Source organism: Seriola aureovittata, chromosome 13, assembly GCF_021018895.1.
Source record: "Seriola aureovittata isolate HTS-2021-v1 ecotype China chromosome 13, ASM2101889v1, whole genome shotgun sequence".
In the NCBI taxonomy this organism is placed as follows: Eukaryota; Metazoa; Chordata; class Actinopteri; order Carangiformes; family Carangidae; genus Seriola; species Seriola aureovittata.
Window position 1 is genome coordinate 21280477 of NC_079376.1, and position 19184 is coordinate 21299660.

At 38.3% G+C, this 19184-nt stretch overlaps 1 protein-coding gene across 3 annotated transcripts in view; it reads right to left on the minus strand.

The window, feature by feature from the left end:
• alk (ALK receptor tyrosine kinase) overlaps positions 1-19184 on the minus strand; it is a 328207-nt gene that overhangs the window by 155040 nt on the left and 153983 nt on the right. For 2 of the 3 annotated variants that reach the window (XM_056394465.1, XM_056394467.1), the window contains exon 3: positions 18532-18681. In XM_056394465.1, the coding sequence (XP_056250440.1) occupies positions 18532-18681 (150 nt within the window). The remainder of the gene's footprint in view (positions 1-18531; positions 18682-19184) is intronic. The other variant, XM_056394466.1, reaches the window with a different exon arrangement.

The window sequence follows — 19184 nt, forward strand, 5'->3', positions numbered from 1 at the left end:
TCAGTGAAGAGTGAAAAGGTCATCAGGTTCAACAACATGTATAACACAGCGAAAGAGGAACCGCTGATCACAAAAAAGTCTGTGATCAAATCATGTGCTGGTGTGAGAAAGTTGTGAAAACGGTAGTCTGGAGCCCCGGTTTGTTTTGTGTGGATGTCAACACAAAAAGCAAAATGTACCAATGTACAAGTGCATATTCAAAAGTACTGGCACATTAAGAAGATCAAGACTTAAACTGAGAAATGAAACAGAGGCTGGGCAAAAATAAAACAGGTATTTGTGATTTCAATGACCACTGTATAAACTGTGAATTGTGCACATAAATACACAAAACCATCTTCCCTGAAAACAGAACTTGAAAGGTTCTAGTGGCCTCTAGTAAAATTTCCATCCTCCTAAAGAGACTTTGCCCAAGACTAAATCTTATTACAATTTTCACAGTGTAAATCCCTGAAAGATCTGTGGGATTTCTGTTTAAGTTGAAAGCAGCAGCAAGAACATTTGTATTCTTCAACAAACTCCCCTTAGGTTTCATTTTATTTGGACCACCTCTAGAACCAAGGGAAATAACAGAGAGAGTAGTAGTAGAATTTTGGCCCTGACCACAAGTGTCAGTACCTGCTACATTTAGACTTTGGACACTGAACAGGGAAGCTGTGCACAGCCATCCTAACCAGAAGATACAATTGAAGTTTCTTCAAAACAGGCTCAAATGACTGCGCTGTGCTTCAAAAGACAAAAGTTTAACTTCACCCTGTCCGGGACAAAAGAAGATTGTTGAGAGGACAGTTTCCTTCCGCCGCTGAAGGAGTAATTAAAGAACATCAAATGATAAAGAACAAGGACTGACTATGGTGGCTTTGTGATATTTAAAATGTGTAATGTTTCTGGATTAAGTGCAAAAACAAAATAAAGATCCATTATTGTTAGTTTGATTTGAAGAACGACTGACACTTTGACAACACTCAAAGGCTATTAACTCAACAGTTTGACAGGCTGTGCTTTCAGTTGTAAGATGGAAGACCAAAAAGCTTTTGTTTGCAAAGGTCTCATTAGCTCAGTAACCTTCGACACAGATGTTTGTGAAGCATTAGTTCTTCCAGGCAATCTAAAGACTGACTGAACTCCCCAAATTATGTGCCACCATCTCTTTATCTCTCTGTCAGTTTGATGTCTGGTTGTTTCAGTAAACATGCAAACAAAAGCACCCCAATTCTACCTCCTCAAAAGAACAACTGCAAACTAATTTATTTTCTACATCAATCTAAACCAATACAGTTGACTGTTCAGCTGGTGCTGCTTTCTTTCCCCAACAAACTACATGCAGTTTGTCAGTCCTGTCCAACCCCTCTGTCTTAAATTTGTTTCCTGCCTCATAAATATCCCTCAATGTCTGAATTAACTTTGTGGTAGATGCACCAATTTCAATTTTTTTATAAAGTAACCCTAACTCTATAATTTTGTTACACAAACATTTTTTTTTACTATCATTAATAGAAAACTAAATTGTATGTTCATAATAAAACACTGTGTATTATCTATTAAATAAGGACGCGAATGGCGCTCTCTCTCTCTCTCCCTGAAAGATGGTGAACAAAAATCATGTTTCTGGCGAACACTTGTAAAACTCTTCACTTTTCGGGCGTAACCCATTATCCATGAAACAGGGTGCGGGCACAGATGAGAGCGAGCCACAGCAACAGTTCAGTGATGCAGCTGGAATGCACAGGTGAGGTAAGTGGTGTGCCACTAATTTTAGCTGCTTTGCCTTGAAATTGGACATGTTCAGAGGGGTGAAAGTGTTTATTGTTCCTCCACGAGTATTAGTATTACAAAATATTATAAATCCCAATATTTTTCTCTTCACTCACAGTGAAGAACCACGCCGATGACGTCTACGTGTGTGTGTGTGTGTGTGTGCGTGTGTGTGTGTGTCGGTCACTGCTCATGGCCAATCAAGCTAAATACCAGCCAATTCTGATAACCGGAAGATCAATCGGTGCATCTCTACTTCCTGTGCCTGGAAATTCCATCCAAAGAACATAAGTAAGTGCATCATATTATTTTACACTGAGAACGGGCAGAAAGACATCATTAAGCTCTTCTAGGAAGGAAAAAGGCCACCATTATCCATCTTTCTTTGTGTTCCTCTCACTGACAAAACTTAGTTATCCACATTTCCTCTCTATATTTGCTCATCTCCTCCATATATGTATGTCATCTTCACAAAGGAGGACGGTTGAATGAGGGTAACTGAATGAAGCTCTTCCGCACTGCCCGACTGCTGCTAATGATATTCTGAGAAAGAGAAATGCATCCTTCATCACTCTCAAGACTGAGGGAACATATAACAAATACAGATGTATTGAAGTCAAAGGAATTAGGAATTGGGGTCCTGCTCGGTTATGAGTGATGTTTTAGCCTAATGGTTTTGTCATGTCAGCTGCTTGTTTTGGGGAGAACACTGCTGAACAAAGCCCTTGTGTGTGGGTTTAGACCAGTGAGACAGGCATGGTGCCTCTAACACGTTGACTCTGCTAGTGGAATAGCAGAAAGTAGAACTGAATTACTGTGGATATAAATGAGGCTTATCAAATGCCAAGCACAATTTTCTGTCATCTCTTCTGTCTATCGGTATCACAGACAATCTCTTTCATCTCCGTTTCTCTTCTGCTCCCCATCTGGTCTAGCTGGTCCTCTGAAGCCGACTCAGGCCCATCATATCTCTTTGCTTTTCCTCATACACCCCCCCCTTTCATTCAGACTTATCTCACTCAGTCTTTGACAGTGTCTCTCTTATTTTAATATTATTTTATTATCTTTTTAGCATTCTTGCTCCTCCATCTCCTTCCCAGTGCCCTTTTCTGATCCATCATTTTCCATCACTATGCTGCCAATGCTATCATGAATAATGAAAAAAAAACAAAACAAAAAAACCTAACAGTTAAAGGGTAATGAAAGAAAAAAGTTTTTTAGCTGAGTCAGCTAACACAGCACTGATGGCATTTCCTCTGGGTGAGTTAAGAATCTTGAAGCGACGTGGATGTACATTTGCTAAAACACAAAAAGAAGGATGACACCCGCTTATAGGGATGGGAATACAATGAGAGAATTAAATCAAATTAATTTCACTGCATGGACGAGCAACGTTTGACATCTCAGAACTTATATCTTTGTATATTGTGCATGCACATTTGGTATTTTTCAGTTGCCATAGCATGATGTGTGAATCTGTACTGTATGTCTGCATAAGGCAGTGCACATCTTCAGCGCGGTGTGACCGATATAGATATGTCGGACGTTGCACAACTTATTTTTTACCAACTGATAAAAAAAACTCCGAGAAAATTCTGAGAGAAACAGTGAACATTTGTCATTTTATTATCAAAAGATTTTGACCCTGGCACAAAATCAACAGCTGAATACAAATAACAGCGCTTATTGGTTTTGTTTATTAGCCTTCAAATCCCAAATCACGAGTATGCATTAATGTGTTTGTGTCTGTGTGTGTAAGCTTGTCTGTGTGAGTCTGTATGTGCACACTCACAAGCATTTGGGTATTCCTGGTGCCTGCTATCAGAGATTTCTATCACTGTGGACCACGGTAAGCTTGCTTTTCTGATCCAGTCAGATTAGCCACCATCTTAACAGATCCTGTCTGATCCGTGCTGTACAATGGTCTCTAAACATGTTCCTATCTCCTTTCTAACACCAATTCTTAGAGTAGCTTAGACTGCAGCTGACAGGCTCTTCATAAATATTGCGACACACAGTGCATAAAGGAATACTAATACAGTATAATCTCTATTATACCGTAACCCTAATGTAAGACATTTTTTTCTGGATGATCTGTTGATTATTAAACTTCCTAACTTGCAGAACCTATCTTAACTGTTTGGTAACCATGATGATTATGGTTAACACCTGATTTATGAGAAAAAAACTATTACGGATGAATAGTTCCTAAATCAACTTTCCTATCCTAATTTGATACCGATACTGAAACGATACCACAACAAAAACCTAAAACATCAGGAAAAGTAATGTTATAATAAATGATAGAACATGGAACTTGAAATTCTTTTCTTTTTTAATTAATATAAATTATGGTAATGTTTCAATACTTTCATATTTCAGTTTTCAGTTTGATAGCCTTTGTACACTGTAAACTACTTTTGAGAGAGTCTGTTCTCATTAATTATCATTTTTAAATCTAATTTGACTAGACAGAAAACTAGAAAATGCGCTCAGTAGACCTCTGCCAAGGAGGTGTATTGAGTCATTTGTGCTCAGTCTACTTTAGTGCTTTACTGTAGCTGTAGGGTAATTATCCTGGGTTTGAGCTTCGTCACCATGATGTGTCAGACTTACAGTTATTGTCATTTATGTTTATTTTCATGCCGAACAGAATTTCAATTTATCTGCTGTTAAGTGTTTTCTCGTTTGTTTTTTCATAGGTGTGTTTTTGACCACAAATTAGTAGATTTATAACATTAATAACTGGATTATTGTAAAGAATTAGATCAAGGTCAGTCTTATTATAGCTTTTAACAAGGTTTGCAGCAATCTGATGTCCCCTGAGTTTATGGGATTTCTCTAATAGTTAACCTTATATTTGCAACTACATATCACTTACTAAACAGTGTTTAATAAGACTCAGTGCACGTCCTTGGAGGAGGCCGAGCGCATTTTCTAGTAATAGAAATAATTATTGACGAAAATGTAAATGCCATGATTACCATTACTAGTACTTAAGGACTATAAATTGATCATTTATAACCTGATTTTTTAGCAGCTTGCAAGTTATGGTAAAGTTACCAGTGTCAAGCTTGCGTTTGCATATGGCGCATACATTGGTAAGTTAGCTAAAAAGGAAAACCCAATCAAACAGTTATCATTGCCTTTACTTTCCTCATCAAACTCAAATTATGAAAAAGAGTTTCCATGTCACAGAATAAATTTCACTTGTTTGACTTATATTGGAGGGCATGGGCATGATGTAATTAGGTTATCTATCACATTCGCTAACCTGACATTCTTTGAATTCTTTAAACAGGTCAGCATGTCTGTCGGCGAGATGCTTTGCCTAGTCGGACGTGTTGCCTCCCTTGGTCTGTGTGGGTTGAAAGCATCTTTTAAAGACGGGCTTCCGTGGGCTTGCCCTGATTGTCGGTTAAGTAACCGAAATAACACAATTTTTTGCTTTGTGCGTCTTTGCCGACAAGCTGTGGATGTGTATTTTCACTTGTTTTGCAGCCATTTCTCTTGTTTTGTCTTCATAAGAGGTGCAGCGTGCATATGAAAGAAAAAAAAAACGCTTGGCACGATCACTATACTGGCAGGAGTGGAAGTAGAGCACTGCAGACACGCAGTGTCGCACACTGATGCAACTCATTGACAATACGGCTCTTATTAAAACACAGTCATCCTTAAAGTATCGGTACTAATAAAATGGGGTATCCTACCGTTTTTAACTGCAAGGTCTCGAGATACTTTTTTAGTACGGGTATATTGTGCAACTCTACTGTTAAGCTTTTCTAACTTTTCCACCACTAACCTAACTTGTTTAATCAATTTACTCAACCTACGAAATATCAACAGGGGAAACTTATTCATTGAGAGTCTTATGGAAAAGCCGAACAATGTGTTGTGGTTCGATGACAAAACACTCACTAACAGATACAGACTCTTAGCCCACACTCTCTCTTTTATCTCCTGAGGTGGCATTGTTGTAATTTCCCAAAAAGAACATTTTTCCACAGTGTTACCAAAACTAATCCATCTTGAAGTTAAGTGCCAATTTTTGTTTTTGTTTAATGCTTTGTACTTTTCAATGACAAATCTAATGGGTTAAAAAAGAACTTCAGCAAGATGACATGAGAAATGTTGTGTTTGTTGCAAGGTTAGGATTTCTTAAACTGAGATAAGATAGGATGAAGTAAGATATGATAGGATTTCTAAAGTAAGTTAGGATTTGCTTCTGTAATACCAAATTGGGAAGAATCTTAAGACTCAAGATAGGAATTTTCTGTAATACGGCCCCAGGACTATTTAATTCTTTTAAAGAATCCATAGATGTTTATTCTATAGATGTTTATTTTTCTGCTGTGGTAAATGAATTTCCCAGTTGTGGGATTAATAAAATTAATCTGATCTAATCTAATCTAATCTAAAGCATTTTAAGATTAACCAGAACCACTAGTGACTTTTGTCCCTGTATTGTTTCTTTATCATCATGCTTCAGAGTCCATGATATAACCATAATACATCATTCAGGGAGTCCTAATTCATAGTTAGGTGCCAATTTGGTGTGGTGTGACGGTGGAAAGAAGCACTGGGAGCTTGTCAGTCCTTTCCAGCAAAAAATGAGCTGTGCACAGACACACACACAAATACAGACACACACAGACACACGCACACAAAAACAGCTGAGTTACTGTTGACAGAACCGAACCTTAAGTGACTTCCATTAGCCATGTATTTTAGAGAAGTGTAAACCAATTTGTATTTGATTTAATTGTTTTGTTGCGGAGAGCTACCTGGAGCTAAGTCCAACAATGATCTTTTTTTTTTTTAGGTCAATCCTCTCCCTGGATACATGAATCAGTGCCATGAACCCACTTAAATCTGAGCCACCAAACAGTTTGCAACCAAATGATCAAATATCCAAGCAATCAACAGAATGACAGTGTTAACACAAGGTCTTTCAACATGGATCAGTGTATTTCAAACCCTACACTCAACAAAACAAAAGGTCCTGTTTAGAGTAAGAGTGGGTGGATTCCTCAGGTGGAGGCCAGAATCACATTGCCAGAATAAAGGAGGTGTAGCTGGGGTACAAATTAAACATGTATAATCAGAAAAAAAACATTTCTAATTATTTTTATGGCTAATTGCCACAGTATGTCAGATAAGAATTTTCAATTAATTATCTGCAGGGAAAAACCTAAAGTCGTCACCCTCAAGGCGTGTTTCACTCAGGCCTGTTGGATCCACCATATATGGCACACAAATGCAACCTTTTTTTTTGACAAAAGTGATGTATCCTTTGCAAGTACCCTCAATCCATAGCATGCCAGTCAGTTGTTAAGTGAAAGTGGAGAAGACTCATTTCAACATATCGTGTCAACAAACATCACATGACCATGTTGTATTTACTGGGCATTTGTATGTCAGTAATCATATTGTACTGTCTATCACTTGAACCTGACAAGTAAATACAATAATGCAGCATGATGTGTCTCCACTGTTTGGTCTTGTTGTCAGCCAGGATATGAGTGACAGCAGGTACTTAAGAAGATACATAGATATATTTTCCATTAACCTGGTACACTAACATTGGCAGTTCTCCATTAAACATCTAAATTCATACTGGAAAGTCAGGTGTCATGGAAATTGGCTGAGTTTACTCTGCAATTAAACTTTGCGATCAACTTCTGTTGGTGAGCTTGGAAATTTTGGCCTTAATGAGTTGATGATGGCTGCCTTATTCTACCAGCAACTTTGGTCTCTGTGAAGGTCTCTCTTAGGGAGGACAGGAGCACAGTTTGGCCTTCAGGTACTCTCAAGGACCCACCTTTGTGTGTTGTATCCTTCAAAGCTTCCAGCACCTGAAATGGGACCGTCTCTTTTTATCTCTGGATGCCTCTCATTCTACTGCTCTATCACTTCACAGATTCCTTTTTTTCCTATTCTGTGTCTTCATTTCTGTGTCTGCTGGTTCCCTCTCCCTTTCTCTCACACACTGCAGGATGTGTAAACATAATATAGATTTAGTTTTCAATGTTCACCCACAAAGCCTATTTGGGTTGTCATCATTATATCAAAGGAGCATGATGTTTCAAGATGTTTATAGCAAATTACACATTTACAAAGCTGAGTGAATGCTGAGCCTGCGGCATTTTCAAATATGCTTGTGGATATATACCAAACATGACTCCGACAACCTCAATACAATTGCGGCCTATCAATAATGATAAGGTCTGTCTTTTTAAGGGAATTAGTGTTTTACATAATCCCCAATGACCAGCAACTTCAATTCACCTTATATCATTGTCTGTTCCACTCAATTCTTACTCAAAATGAATTATGACCATGTGATTGCAAAGGTTCAGGTTGCCATCAACAGCAGGTTACAGAGGCCTCTTAAGATGTAAAGTGTTATGCTTGCAGGAATGAACATACAACTGTCTTGTTGGTGTTTTATCCAGCATTTTGTAGTTGAACTTACACAAGTTTACACATACTGGATTTTAGACAAAACTGTAAAAGTAAGTTACAATTTGGATCCACTTTCCTTAACTCTCTAATGGGGTTGACATGCTTGTCAAACATCAGCAACATAGTGCTGTTGGTAAATCTCAACAGAGGCAGAGATACTGATGCAACTGCAAGCCAGCATCTGAAGCATCTGTCAGGCCCTACTGGCCCTGTGAGGCCAGTGTACTGTGACCACCAATGTGGTCAGTGTTCATGGTTGTTTTATAACCAGCAGAGGACAGTGTCTTCTCCTCCTTTGCCTTTTTAACACTATACAGGCCAACAACTTACTTTAAAGAAAAATATAATGTAAATTTAATCCAATGTTGTCTCTACAGAACAGAGCTTTTCCGTGCTTTTTCAAATGTCTCACAGTTTGTTGTAAATAAACAAATATGTGCTTCATCACATATTCCAACCAAAAATCTTTCAGTAAAACCTCCTAGATCCAGAACAACTCCATAAGGACAAACTGCTCCCTGTCATATCTCAGTGAGATAAATCCCAGCACATGTCAAAATATAGGTTTAAGAATCCAGCTGGACTTTGTCATGCATAACAAATAATGCTCTTTGCTGTTGCAGGAAAAACAGTTTTCTGATTCACATATTTAATAAATAATCTGCAGAGGAGTTCAGAGGAAAAACTGTCTCCTAGCAGCATTTGACTTTTTTTGAGAGGGTGATGACAATGAATAACAAACCAGCCAAGTATGACAAATGAATTGTGTGCCTCTGTACACAAACAAAGGCACATGCACACAAACTCATGTTTTTAATTAATTCAGCCATGACCACATAATTCAACAACAGAAGGGAGGCACTGGTAATGCATTTTTAAAGTCAAGAGTTGTTCTTTTTCTTTTCAACTAATTTCAATCCTTTCTTTACTGAGTCAAACACAAACAACTCTCAAAAAGTTCCTGTTCTATCAATACTTCTTAATTACTCACAATAACTTTTACAAACTGCCAAGAAACATTTCCTGGTTATCTTCCCTGATAAGCAACTCAGCATCATTCAATCTTTTACCTACTCTGTTATCTCTAATGTATAACATTTAAATGTCATATGCTGGAAAAAATCAAATTAATTATTTTTATTCACAAATTACTCTCAGATGAACAAGCAAATCTAAACCTCAAAAAGACTTTCATGACAAAAACAACGTGGCAATGCTAGAGGAGTGTCTATTGATGGCAACGCTGGTCTCTCAGTCATCGTCCCCAGACAATGTGTCGTAATGATGTTGTTGATCACTCTGCTTTTCCTGAACCACCACTATGAGGTTAATATTACAACATCAACAACTATCGGTTGGATTGCCATTAAACTTGTACTAGGGATGACCCAAATGCCATAATTTTTATAGTTTGTTAGCATGAAGGTCGTTTTCAGGTGATATGCTGAACAAACTTTTTGGGGTCATCTTCATAAATTTGGAAGTTATTACAAATGCTTGACTCCTTCAGCATCTTGTTACCATGTTGTAATTTATAAGCCTGTCATGTGTCACGGACCCTGTGTCAGTGCTGGTAACATTAGATGTAAGATTAAATGAGAATAACACACAATAACTCATGTTGATGCTTAAAAAAATATTGTTGGATTAGTGTTATGCTTTTTCTAACTTGTGATTTGGGATTTTTGTGGTGGATATACAATTTTTTTTTTTAAAATGCAGCATTCAAATATTGATTTGGACAATGACTGCCATGGCAACAGTCGAAGCTTCGAGGCATTCGGGTCAGCCCCAATTGATACACACATCCATGTCAACAGCAGGATGGATTTTAATAACTGTGGTGACCCTTGACTTTCCATCAAGCTCCATCATCAGTTCAACACTTTAACACTTTACTGCTCAAACCACTAAAAATAACAACAGTGTCATTAGCACTAACTAATATGTGCAGATCTAATGGTAAATAGGAAACGTTAACAAATTTCAGCACAAAATACAGTGGGTTGTAGCTTAAAATAGAGTAAATGGCTAGCAATACCACAGAGCTAATATAGTTAGTTTAAGTAACTAACATTAGTTTCATAAACATTCATTTTCTGAGATCAGATAATAAGACTGAAGGTGATGTTGCTACAGTTTCTCTTCATTAATCTGTCTGTTCTCTCGCTGTCTGAAAGCACTTTTAGTCTCGTACCAGAAACATGTTAGTTACTCTTATATTGATAATAGTGCTTAATTAATCCATCTCTGGGTAACCTCTCAACCATATTTTCATGTCACCTTATGGAATGTCTACTATGTGATAAATCCTTAAGACTAAAGCAGTCAAAATCATATTCCATTTCTCCACTCTTCATCTTTCCTTCTTTACAAGCTTGATCACATATGATATCTACTCTTCTTTCTTGTGACATTTGTCTGTGGTGTTGTCGTTATCTCCCTGCCTCTGCATTTCTTATCAGTGGTGTTATTACACTTTCTTTTGCACTGAGGGAAGCCAGTGTTTTCTCAACATTTTCAAACCATACAACCATACAACTTTAAAACCTAACATCATTTTCATCTTCAAAATCACTGGGTCAGTATTATATTACATTCTTATCAATTCTGATGTTCTGAAAAAATGGTGTTTAAACAAAGAAGCTTGCTTTCTTCCTCTGCTACCTCATACATTTACTGTGCTTTCTACCTAAAACACAAACACTAAGCAATGAAACCCAAAGACAGATGTTGCTTTAGTTTTCACTGGAAGAACTCCATGTACTGTTATAGTTCCATAGTTCACAAATAACCCTTTAAAAGAGGAGAGATGTTTAAAAATGGAGAGGTTTATCTTTATCTGAGTTTCACTTATTGATGATTGAGGGGACAGCAACAATCTTGCATTGAGAATGATACTAAACCAGGAGAAGAATGAGCTAGGCTAAGGGATAACATTTGTCACTGAGCTTAGTAATGTAATCTTTGCTTCGAATGACTGAATGAGGGAGGAGAAAGTGTACAAAGTGCAAGAGCTACAAGCTGCAAGAAACACACAAGGGTGTCTGATGTGAGATGCTTCAAAGACCACCAGGGGTACAGCAAAGGTAGAACCATGTCCAAGATGGAGGATGAATCAGACCCTCCACTCACCTCTGCAGGTCCCCAATGAAAGTAGAAATGTGTCTGATCACAGCAAGCCATGGGGAGTCCTGTACTGCCACACACAATGTCTATGTGGGTGTGTGTGTGTGAGAGAGAGAGTGTGTGTGTGTGTGTGTGTATGTGTGTGTGTGTGTGTGTGTGTGTGTGTGTGTGTGTGTGTGTGTGTGTGTGTGTGTGTGATCTTGTGGTTGCCTTCAGGGAGACACTATCAGAAGAGCGTAATTAATCAAAAGTAACACAGCTGTGGTGGAGGTGGAACACTAAAGAGGAATTCTGGGAAGACTCACAATACCCCCCCCTGCAGCCGCCGAACACCCCACTGCTCTTCCCACCATCATTTCACCCCTAGACCTCCAGGAATTCAGTTCTTTAAACTGCTACTGGCATGAGTTTTATTTCAATTGAACAAATGGGTTGAGCTCCAGTGCACAATTTTGCCAAGCCCACGTAATTCCATGGATGAATGCAGGCCAGGAGTCGCTTACTTTAACATCACACACACACACGCACACAGACACACAGACACACGTACGTTTGGGTCAGGATCAATAGTCTGATTGATTGAGTAAGGACAGATATCCTGGCAGCAGGATATGGGTATGGGATGAGTAGGGTAGACAGTGGCCCTCAAGAAACCAATCGATCTGACCTTTAAGGATCAATGGTCCACTCAAGACTAAGTGAGAAGCGTCTGGAAGGTAAAATAGGCTCACCTAATATCAGAGTAAGAAATGCATTTCTTACTCTAATATTAGGTGAACCTGTTTTATCAAATAGGCAAATAAATACAGGAGTAATTGACTGACCACATTCCAGTTTATAACATTTTAAGGTGCTCATTCAATAATGTATCCTCCATTCAAGATAGCTGACTTTTCACTTCATTTTGACTTTATAATGCATATCACAAGGGACAGCAAAGACAGATTAGCTGCATAATTCTATGCTCCTTCCCCCTTAAGACATTTATGATAACTGGCACCATAGGCAATAGGCTCAGTTACAAAACAATACATGCATACAACAAACTCTTTGGATGAGATGTCAACATCGTAGCACAAGGATTCTAGTTGGATAGTCTAAAGACTGTATCCTAATTACATCAGAATGAACATTGATATTATGATTTCATATTTGTTTCTATCTGTCTTCTGTCTTAATTGCTTCCCTCTGTTTTATTTGTATTTCAACTGTAGTTCATTAAATGCAAGAGGAGTGTGAGAGAATAGAGAATGACAGAGCCTATAAAGCTTACACAGGTAATTATTATCGCTGGAGAGAGTTTGCAAGGAATAGTGTCAGCCTCTGTTGGGGTGGGGAGCTAATCATCTTACGGAGGGCAGGAAAAGATAGATGAAGGTTTTGACATTAAACCATATATTTTCATACACTTTCAGTGTTTCACAGTAGCAACATGTAATTTAGCCAACTACTCCATGAATTGTGATGTTATTGAGGGTAAAGGTAATGAAGCTGCAACTTCAGAAAATCAGGGTAGTAATAAATTATTGAAACACAGCAAGTAAAAAGTGATTAGCACAATGTAGTGCCAATACACTCTGTTGACCTTGCTTTTATGGTGCAGGACAGTTCATTAAAGAGGCAGGGCTGAAGGTGGTCCATTTGCTGGATTATTGACAATGGAACAATTATTGGGTCCTCTGACAACAAACACTGGGGGGATGCAGCAAGATCATTGGAACCAAGACTTCAAGGTTAGAGTGTGTGCTCTTGTATCTCCTGGGTCTCCATGATGAAATGACCTCTTGGCTCAGAAAAGCCCTCAGGGTTTACTCATTGATGAAAAGAGAAAAGCAGCCTTGGCTAATCTATAGCAGCTCATTAGCAGTGAGTTATCAAGTGATTTGGTGATTTTGAGAAATGGGAGTTGAAAGGAAAAGGACTGGAGGGAGTCCAGTCAAATGTCTGTTGCAGAATCTGACATTTCTGTTGGCATGTGTGAATGAAGTGTGACGTGAGATGTTGTTATTACACTGCTGTAATAACATTGCATGCTCTTTAATGCACTAACCCATCAGGTCACATTAGCCTTCAACACTGCCTGAGATCGTCTCTTGCTACGATGCTATTAGGCGCATGACCTCTCTTTAAAAAACTACCTCTGTGTCTTATATTTGAGGAGCAGACAATTATACGTTCATTACATCAGACAATCTTTTTCAATGGCAAGAACTACAGTGTTGCATCATGGGTTGTTTATAGCCTTAATATCTTAATATTGGTAGGCAAGCGAGTGTTTTCAAGTCCGTATAGCGAGTCCTCCAGAGTTATTCAGTACTAAAAGTTTAACCCACAGGAGTGTCTAACAGCTGGAGGGTTAGAAAGAATGATTCTGAGATAGGAATGAGAGTGAGAGAGGGACTGCCCACACCATATGTTTTAAATGTTTTTATAGGATATTGCACAAAACTGTGAAAATGTTGCCCTGCCTGACTTTTACTTGCAGAACAGAGAATATGTCCTCTGAAACATTCATGAAAGGGAGAGTTGTTATTAACAAAAGGTCATGTGTTGAATGTTTCAGTGTCTAAAAAACTATGTTTTCTACAGTGGTTCAATCTGTGGTCCAGGTGAGCTTGCCAGTTGAGCCAAGTGTTGATGTTTTACTTGTTGTTTTACTAAGACAACTGTTCCATTCTTAATACCGCACTTCCCTTTTTTAAGTCCCACACAGGTCTGAAGGGCAAGTGTGTTGCCATGGAGGTAGCCATTTTTTTTTTATCCTGGTTGTGCCATGCTTAACAGGTCAGGTTGCAGATGGAGGGGCCAAACCCAAAGCACAGTCTTGCCTCAAATGCCAAAGCTATTATGTTTCAGCTCCAAAACAGATAAGTAGAACAAATTGCCTCTCATCCAAAGTAATGGCTCATAATTATTTGTTCAGATAAGAAGGGTTCTGGGTGCAGAAAAAGGCATCAGATGGCTTTACTGTCTGGGTGGCAAGTCGACCATTGATCTGTCCCGATGCAATCTCACTTAGTAGAGGTGAGAGCAACTACGCAGTCTCAAGTTTTCTTCTGGCTCATTTCAAATCAAACTTTTCAGAAACTTTGTGCGGAGCTGCTAATAAATAAGGATCACCTTCAGTGTTTTTTGCCAATTTCTATCTTCTGGACTGTGCAAGGACAGGGTCAACCCAGGCCTTTCGTCCTTATGAAAGGGCTCAGTCTGGTACTCCCACAAGGCCGCACTGCTGCAAAAGGCACTTTAAAGTTTGTGGGCAGCTAAGTTCAAGTTCCCAGGAGCTGCAGCCTTTGCTTGGCCCCATGTTGCTGCTTAGTCTATGTTCTCAAAGACCTAATATATAGTTGCTGAGCTAAAATATTGGTGCCACTTCATTGTTGGCTGAATAGTAACTGATAAAGAACCGTCTGCCAGTCAATGCGTAAATAAAGATCTCCTTGACAAACCTTGTTCCATCCTTAAAGGTAAACAAAATTGCTACCTTTCCTTTGCGTGTTAGTGCCTTTGCATGTATGTGTGTACACATGGTCAACCACTGAAAGCACTATCTATATCAGATTAATAGTATAAGAATTAGAAACAAAGGTAAAGTTATATGTTGTATGTTATAAAAATGAAAAGGTACAAGGATAGACTACATTTTACAATGCATATAAATAGTTGGTGCTAATGTCTTTCTGTATTAAAATTCCTTGACGTGTGTTGCATGCTAATTGTCATTTTGAAAGAACAATATGTGTTCAATGATGTGGACAGGACAGATGAAAGTCGCAGACTATATTATTTATGGCACATTAAAATATTTACATTGATTAACTACTTCTTTTATTTACTTATTTTTATTTACTTTTCTTTTTTGTACATTGTTGTACTATAGCAAAGCCCAGCCTTGTCTGGGAATTACGTTACTATTGGAAGACTCTACAGTAGATTAGAGTAATTTCCATTGTAAAAGTTCAATAGTTTAGTTTCTTTATGGATGCTTAATAACTTGAACTAAACTACACATTTAAAATGTATAGTTTTACTTGTTGGCATAAGAAATTAACAGAAAACATAGAATATGAGTTGTAATTTCACATCATATGAATGACTCTTACAGACATTTTGTCATATAGGGGAGTTATGACTCCATGATCTTTTTTTGGGGCTACGTGACTTGTATACGACAGGTTTTAAGATGCATGTTCAATCCAGAGGCATGGCTCACTTAACTTCTGTGATTGTTGGTGGAGCAACTAAATGCAAAGAATGAGACCTATATCAACAGAGTTGTCATAACTCTGAACATTAAAACCACTGTAGGTTAAGAACATTAGCTCCTGTAAGCTGCTGCTCTCTCTACATTTTGCCTTTTTATCCTGAATCCTATGATGCCCTGCCCAGCTAAGGAAATCCAGATGGCTCCCTGAGTTGACAGATGACAGACACCCTTAGGGCCACTCTGTTACAAACAAACAAATCAACGGCTCCAGCAAACAGTGTTGTACTGGATATCTCCTCCTGCCAGTCAGCTCTAAGCTCCAACTCATGCTTCTCTATTCTGTGTGTGAGAGCGAGAAATCAATATGTAATCATATTCACACTTTCTTTGGCAGGAGACACTGGGGGCAGACATGGAATTGAGACGACCGGCTCTGCGCAGAAAGGGCACAGGAGAGGCCAAATACATTCAAATCATTTTGTCTTTGTTTCACTTCTTCCACAGCAGCCTGATTCAAAACCTCCCTCGATTGTATTTGACAGAGGTGACTCATTTTCAATCAACTCAATTAGTGTCACAGAAGAAGCATTTTGTGTCGAGATAGTTTTTACATGGTTTGATTGAGTGGATGTACAATCGTTGAGTTCTACTCCCCTCCACATTTTCTGCTACATGTTGCCACCTGTTAGTCAGCCACATTGGAAACACACTTTACATACTCTACCCTTTCACAACAGAAAGAGCTAATGTGTCAAACTAATCCATGATAACTGCTTTGATTTTTCTTGATCTAAACATTAAGCATTGTCTTATGCTTATTGCCTTGCCAAGAGCACCGTTGCCTCATGCTGCTCTCATTACTTACTCTACCCAGAGCCCGAATATGACTAATGCCACCTCCCAACATATCAACCTTAGAGGAGGAGCAGGGTGTTGCAGTCACATCCTAGTTATGGCCAGGGACATCATGATAATGACTGACAGCGTGTTCATTTCACACATGCATCAAAATAAAAAATAAAAAACGAAAAAAAAGCTGCCACAGTGGGAATTAATCGTAATTCCAGCAGTGGTTAGTGCCATACTTTATTCTTTACAGTATAAAGGACATTAATTATTAATTAATGGGCAGCAGGAACCGTGCTTGATCTAGGTAACCTCAGTGATTCGTCAGCTTGTCTGCACATCTCAAAGCTAACTACCAGCATCTCCGGATAAAAGACATACTGTCCGTTTACAAACTTCAAAGTTGAACATCTTACAGCAGATGAGTTCGGTACTGTAGAAAACAGCTCTAGCAATTCTACATCACAGCCATTAAGTATTCATTCCTTATTTCCATCCCTTTCAAATTGCAAGCGCCAGTGAAATGTGTGGAGACAGCAGCTCAGCTAAATTCAAAACACGCCAACTGTATTGTGGCTAACTGAGAGCATGAACATGATTATGCACATATATTTCCTTTGTACTTTGCATCGCCTACCTTCAATCATGATCACCTTTTTTTTTTCTTCACATATACATTTATGACTATTTCACAGTGAAGGGAAAAGCTGCATAAGCCTGAGGTCCCCTTTAATTAATTTCTTCCTAGATAATCTCTATAATGTGTGTGCATATCATATACATTTTCTATCAAATTCCTCTGGTCTTGGGGATTTAGCATCCTTTGGATTAATTTAATAATTATTTTAGGTGGGCAGACAAGCCTGTTTTGTTGATAATTTTGTACTGTCAACGTATGGGTGAATATTTTGTCCTTATCATATTAAAGAGTTAATAGACATGTAATCCAAAGCATGCATGAAAATCTAATAAAACATTAAAGATAATTTTTGAAGACAAGACTGAAATATTTGTACACCAATCAAAGCTGACATTTTCTGTTGAAAACTAAATTTCCTGAACTTTGAAAATTTTGCTTAACTCCAATATTGGAAATATTGTGTACCATGCATGCATACAGTTAAGTCAAATATACACTAAATGTATTGACAGTACTGACAAATTACTTTGCATATTTGGGAAGTAATTCATAGTTGATAATGATAACAGAGATCAATCATATGGGTTGGGTTGTACTGTTATTTACCTTGGTTTCTTAAATATATTAACCTTACTATTGATGCCTGAACCACTGAGCTGAGTCAACACACACACACACCCACGCACATGCACACACACATGAACGCACGCACACATGCACACATCCACACATCCACACATCCACTTGCCTTAATTTGCAACTTAAACTAGATATACAGGACAGACATCAATCATCTTTACAGTCCACTCGCACTAACTCCTTCCTCTTACCAGTCAATATATTTCACTTTTCCAATTTAATCCAGCACTCCACCCATCTGGTCTCAGACTTGTGGCTCATGATAGGAAAAAAAAAACATTTAAGGAAATAAATAGACCCTTCTGTCTCCCTCCATTTCACCATCACCTCAGGAGATAAGATGACAGAAACTGTTTTCTCATCTCCCAAGGTATGAAAATGAATGGTGCTCGAGAATATGGAAGATTTTCAGGCAGGGGCCTACAAAATGTTGCAGACTACTGGCTCAGTAAACTATATTCAGCTCTTTACCTGAGAAAACTTTATGAAAAGTAATATCTTAATAGCACTTCAGCAAACATGCCACACTGCTTTGTTGTGTTGGTACTAAACTTTGAGGTTGGTTTGAAGTGATGAAAGTGAGGTTGTTTTAGCGCCCGTTTAGCGGCAAGGTTCTGCCTTGACATAATTAAATCGGTATCTTAAAGCAAACCAAGTGGTTCACCATAATGCACAGCACCAAAAAGCTTGCCACAACATAAATATCAATGACTTAAAAAAGGCATTCAAAAGGTGATGACGTATTCTGTATAAAGTTCAACATGAGCAGAGAATATCAAAGTATGAGAAGCAGCAGATTGAGAAAGTTTGTTGAAAAATGAAATTCCCCTACAATGGGGGAACATGATACCTTCGTTCTTACCTTCCTCCCAACCCTGGGGACTTCCTGTCTTTTCATTTTTCTCCCGCAGGTCCCCGGCAGCCACTATGCTCCATGTGAACTCTGGGACACCCTCCTGGTGCTGCTCACATGTTCTGCTATTGCTGGGGCATCTGTGATCTGGTGAAACAAGAGGCATTTAAATGCAGATGGCTGCATTGACAATATTTACACAAAGAACATAATCAAAATGAACGAGCATTGATCAACTAAAATGAATCTTGAAGCCTACTAACAAGAATCTTAATCAAAATCCATTGGGAAGGAAAGCTGATGGCAGCAGTAAGATATTTGTTTAAATGCTCAACAAACACCAGGCAAAATGATTGAGCATAGCACAACACATTTAAAAATACCTTGTTTAGACTGATTAGCAAGTGAAACTTTTAATGACATGTACTGCCAGGGGAAGGGAGGTGCCCAGTTAAATAAACATAATGTTGCAGCTGCACCATTTAATGTTTTAATTGAAAGTGCACAGTTTCAACAAATGAACTGTGCTGCTTTAACCAAAGTTTAAATAGTAGTTTTCAAAGAAACAGTCACAAAATCTAATATTGCTGCATTCAGTTTCAGTCCAGATTTGACTTCAGCTTTGACAGACCAGATAGAAAAGGTAATAA